We start from the raw sequence: 5,878 nt of genomic DNA on the forward strand, positions 1-5,878 counted from the left end.
CCTACTACTACATAACACACTCAAAACACTAGATAATGCTCTTAACAAATTAAAACGACCACAAAATTACATTATCCAAAAAATTATACTCTTAATAACAATAAAATAAAATAATTTTGGACTATCTAATCATTTTTGCACTAACTATTATTATATAAAGTTTAATAATCTATTTTATTGGTCACTAAAATTCAAGATGAATAAATAAATAAATAAAATAATAGAAATATAATTTAAATATTTAATTTATTATAACATAAATTTTTATTATTTTACTATTTTCTATTATTTTATTTACAAATTATATATTTATTTTATTCTACAGTAAATTTACTGGTAAACTTATTGGTATAAAATAAAAAACATAGGTATCGTGATATTGTAGCCAATAATTGTTAGGTTTTGGACGAAACAAATATTAAAAAAACCATATTCATGTATCATATTATATTATTAACCATTCATTATTTGGTTTGCATTATATTTACATTTGACTTAATTTAAAAAATAATATTATTTAAATATGATTTAAATCTAATAATATCAACTTTACAAACGACCAATTTAGTGAATTCCTAATTGTAACATTTATTGATAGTGTACTATACTATCTTTAATAAAAATGACATTAAAATGGTAAAATGACACACATAAAAAATAATATAAAAACATTTTTTAAGAAAAATAATTCTCAACAATCCCGTGCGTCGCGGAGACAGCCTCCTAGTATAATATACACTAGACATGTACTACTTTACTAATTATATATCAACTACTTTTTATGAATTTTACGAGCATTGGCGATATTTAAAACGGACATAGCTTCTGTGTTAGTAGGATTTGACTAAGATGAATAATTCATAACAGTGTAGAGATCCTAAACCACTGGTGGTACCGTGCTAGCTAGTGGATATAATATAAGGTTGCATGGTTTCATTATACATAAGAGTTTTCAACCATTAGTTTTAGGCTAGCCCTCCCACGAAAATTACATCAAATGAGAATAATTCTGAATTTAAAAAGTCGAAAATCAGCAGTCTGAAAGTTTTCTAAAAATTCTTTGGTTTGAAAAATAAAGCGTATGTTTTGTGGGACCAATCAAATAAAATGTCAACTCAATCTGAAGACGAAGCATTTTTTTTTTGAAGTTATGTGTTTGGTTTGGACATTGTGAACAAGTCGCCTTCTTCGACAACGCGGTGGCTAGTCGCTTTCATACTTTTATTTATTTATTTTACAAAAAGGTGACATAGCTTACATAATAATTTGGTTGAAAACACACAATCCTGTATTATAATTTATCTGAGTGTTCTAGAAGCTTGACTCACTCCTAATGAGCACTTCTACCAAATAATTTTTAGTCTAATGAAATCTGTGCGGCTTTTCTCCAATTAATTTATTTTCCCAATTGATTTTGACCTTATTTTTAAGTTTTAAAGGAGGGAGAAGAGAAAGTGCAATTCTTCTAGAACATATTCACTTAGTTTCATTTAAAATGTGTATGTTTTTAAGTTTTCTGATAAATTAAAAATATTTTTAATTTTTAATATAAATATATTATTTTGTGATTAACTATTTACATAACTTTTATCCAATCAAAATTTAATAAGCATAACTATTTTCTTCAAAATTTATAATTTACCATCGTTGTCTATAATAAAAAGTATTAAAATGTAAAATGCAATTTTTAAAACATTTTTCTAAAACAAAAATCTTTTTGAAAACATAGTGTGTATTCCATCAGTAATTTTATATAATTTTAATGAAATTAAAATTAGCTTAAAATTTTCAGAAATATATTATAAAATATTAAAACCTTTCTAAAATACTTACATAATATAAAATGGAGAGAGAAATCATTATCCAATTCTTTTTGATGTGGAGCTTTAGGAGAAAGGGCAAACGTGTCATTTTCCCCCTTGGAGCCAACCACTCACGACTATGAACTTGTCTAAGTATGAATTAAATGACAATGTCAGGCGCAGTTAAACTTTAGAAAGCGGTATAAACCCACCGAAAGAAGTCGTCGCCCTCTTTCTCTGAGTAAACTATTCATTTTGCCTCTTTGGTAAGAAAATTTCTTCAGAAAGAAACCGAGTAGTTAAGATTAAAATATAAAACTGGAAATAGTTAGAAAGTCGTGGTCTCTTCCCCTTAGACTTTAAAAGCTCTTTCTCCCATTACAAACCAAAACCATTAGAAAAAAACAACAACACAAAAAAACAAGAAACTATGGCCGTGAAGAAGAAACTATCCTGGAGATCACTAATGGTTTTATGTTTCTTGGATCCAGACAACATATGTTCATCAAAAAAGGTAAAGAAAAATGACGGTGATGGTGTAATAACAAAACAGAAATCATTTCTCGGGTTGTCGATTTTAGACATAAGCGATCCAAGTTCCTCAACCTTGTCTGAAGATCTTTCAATCTCTCTGGCCGGTTCGGATCTCCACGTTTTCACACAGGCAGAGCTCAAAGTCATAACACAAAGCTTCTCTTCAAGCAACTTCCTCGGCGAAGGAGGGTTCGGTCCGGTTCACAAAGGGTTCATCGACGACAAGTTACGTCCTGGTCTTAAAGCTCAGCCTGTGGCCGTTAAACTTCTCGATCTAGATGGCCTTCAAGGTCACCGTGAATGGCTGGTTCGTACATGTACATTCGTATCCATAATCATCTGTTCTTTTTACAAAATATTGAGTATTAAAATGTTTTTTTTTTAATTCAGACGGAGGTTATATTTTTAGGGAAGTTAAAGCACCCAAATTTGGTGAAGCTGATTGGGTATTGCTGCGAGGAAGAACATAGACTTCTTGTCTATGAGTTCATGCCTCGTGGGAGTTTAGAGTCTCAACTATTCAGAAGTAAGTTCTAAATCATTAATACTAATCATTAAATGATTGATTCTTTGTTAGAATAGAAAGTGATGAACATGAATTGTTAAATATGCAGGGTGTTCTATATCGCTGCCATGGCTAACGAGGATGAAGATCGCTCACGGAGCTGCAAAGGGTTTGCAGTTTCTCCATGAAGCAGAAAAGCCCGTCATCTACCGCGATTTCAAGGCCTCCAATATCTTGTTAGATTCTGTAAGCAACCAAGTCTCAAAATTATCATTCAAAAGTGTTAGGATTTGAATAATGGTAACTAATGATCTTTCATCCAATTATTATTTCAGGATTATACAGCAAAGCTCTCTGATTTCGGGCTAGCAAAAGACGGACCAGAAGGTGACGAAACGCACGTGTCAACACGCGTGATGGGCACGCAAGGGTACGCCGCTCCAGAGTACATAATGACAGGCCATCTAACGGCAAAGAGTGACGTGTACAGCTTTGGGGTTGTGTTACTTGAGCTGTTGACAGGTCGGAGGTCGGTAGACAAAAAAAGATCGTCAAGGGAACAAAACCTCGTTGATTGGGCTCGTCCAATGCTCAACGACCCACGAAAACTCGGGAGAATAATGGACCCGAGGCTCGAAGATCAGTACTCAGAGACGGGTGCACGAAAGGCAGCGGCTTTGGCTTACCAATGCCTAAGCTACCGACCAAACAGAAGACCATGCATCAGCACCGTTGTTTCAGCTCTCCAGGACATTAAAGATTACGGCGATGATATTCCCATTGGGACGTTTACTTACACGGTCTCTTCCTCGCCTGCCAAGCCAAGCCTTGAAGTTAAAGAGTCAAGCGTTCAAAATTCGGACAAGCCTCGCAACGTTCATAAGAGTGATCAACATCATAATAAGTACCGGTCTCCGGTGCATACGGCACGAAACCACCGGTTAACTTTGAGAAACGGGTTAAATTCACCAATGCGTAATGAGGCAGGAGGGGAACGGTACTGAGTTTCTCTTTTTCTTTTACATGTGTAGTTTCTCTTTTCAAAACATAAGATGTAGATAATGTCTTTCGTCCATCAAAAATCTAAAACAAAATTCTAGAATAGGTTTTGTTTAAAAGGGTCTTTTCGTGGGGTTAAGTTGATTATTTTTAAGCCAAGTTACAAAAAAAAAGTTGATTATTTTTGTTTATTTGTTTTTCTTTTGTTTGATCCATTCAAAGCAAGCAGAAGTATTATTGTAACACAACTTGGTCTAAAGAAGTTAATAAAAAAAATACATTTGGTCTTAACAAAGACGCGTTCTGGTTCACTTCTTTCCTATTTATGTTTGTTTATTGCATATGAAAACGTGCATCGGACACGTCTAGTAGTTGGAATTTGATAGTCCTTCCAAAATTACAATCATTATATGACGCTAGTGCCTGACACGAAACCATATAGTGGACATATTCGGCGATGCACATACACTCCATTTTTTAAATGATTGCGGTGTAGTGGGTGTGACTCCGCAACAATCAAATTGTTAACAACGTTTAGGAGGTGAGGGCATAATCATTTTAACTGAAGGAGAGAACTATAGGAGTTTTAAATTCAGGGAGGAATGTCCTAATATGGGAATCTTCATATTATCATTTGAGAACACTGTTTTAGTTAGGTCTCAAGTATCCCCCTTTTAACACTTCACTGAAACGATTATTGTTAAGTGCATATTTCATGAAGAAGCTCATAACAGAGAAAGATACCAGTAGGTATCAAAGAGCAGACCACCACAAGCGATGGATACATAAGAAAATATCCTAACAATCTGAGAGTTGAGGTAAGAATACAAAGGCCAAGGATAAGGCAAGAATCCCTTGTGTCAATGATAAGAGCTGGAGATGCTATTATCAAAAGAGACTCAAGCGAAAGAACGCAGAAGAGTCGGAAGCATCAAGATATGATGCTGACGTGGAGAAGCCAAAACAAAATTTAAACATAATTAAGCAAGAGTCTGATACTTTTTATGATAGCACGACAACAATTTTCATAACTTATATAAGATTTTTTATTGTTGTTGTTAACTTTTTCGAGTAATCTTCAGTGTTCCCACCACTGAGTGGAAGGTCCTGATTGTGTTGCTTCAACTTCTTGAACCATTAGAATAGCAACGTCAACTTCGTCTGTACTAGACACTACTTCTTGCGAGTTCTCCCTAGACTCCGTCACAGCCAGTATTGTCTCATAATCGCCGATAACATGAACCGAGATAGGAAAAGAGTCTGGTATCGGGTCATTCTTTTCAGTGTGATACGGATAAATTTCTTCTACATTTCTTGAGACGAAAATCTCTTCTGTTTCGAGATCATATAACTTCCATCCACGGTTTCCAAAAAGGTAACCGATGAAGATGCAACGTCTGCTTCTTTCTTTAAATGTGTCTTTGTCATACACTAGACTGTGATCAAAACAAAGACAGCCGAAAGTTTTTATATCGGCATACACGATGGTAGCTTCCCATACAAACACTCGTATGGATTTTTACCATTTAAAAGACTCAATGGAGTCCTATTAATGACATGCGCTGCAGCCTAAACACTCTTGCCCTAAAACTTGATGGAAAGATTAGCCTCAAATAACAAAGATTTCGAGATGTTCAGAATATGAAGATGTTTGCGCTCCACTGTCCATTTTTCTGTGGAGTCGCTACACACAAAGTTTGATGTAGAATACCATTCTCCGTGAAATACTTTGACAGACACATAAACTCCGTACCATTTTCGCTCCTGACCTTCTGCATATTTTGACCAAACTGCCGATGACCCATGCGACAAAAGTTCGGCAAAACAGTCTTTACTTCAGTATTCTCAAGAAGTAGATGTATTCAAACTGCACGTGAAAAGTTATCTACTATGGTCAGGAAATACACATCACCACACGAAGAAAGGTCACGGTAAGGACCCCATAGATCAACATGAATTAACTCAAAAAGAACTGAAGCTTTATTTAATGCTTTCGGCAAACACCCCGCGAGTCTGTTTATATTTAAAACAAATTTCA

At 34.6% G+C, this 5,878-nt stretch overlaps 1 protein-coding gene across 1 annotated transcript; it reads left to right on the forward strand.

Moving 5' to 3' along the window:
• The first annotated feature begins 2,124 nt into the window (after positions 1 to 2,124).
• LOC106383680 (serine/threonine-protein kinase PBL13-like) lies at positions 2,125 to 4,131 on the forward strand. Its single transcript, XM_013823753.3, has 4 exons — positions 2,125 to 2,643; positions 2,727 to 2,862; positions 2,951 to 3,087; positions 3,177 to 4,131. The coding sequence occupies exons 1-4, from the start codon at positions 2,233 to 2,235 to the stop codon at positions 3,843 to 3,845; spliced, it is 1,353 nt and encodes a 450-aa protein (XP_013679207.2). The 5' UTR covers positions 2,125 to 2,232; the 3' UTR covers positions 3,846 to 4,131.
• The last annotated feature ends 1,747 nt before the right edge of the window (positions 4,132 to 5,878 follow it).

The sequence above is a fragment of the Brassica napus genome, chromosome A4 (genome assembly GCF_020379485.1).
Source record: "Brassica napus cultivar Da-Ae chromosome A4, Da-Ae, whole genome shotgun sequence".
In the NCBI taxonomy this organism is placed as follows: Eukaryota; Viridiplantae; Streptophyta; class Magnoliopsida; order Brassicales; family Brassicaceae; genus Brassica; species Brassica napus.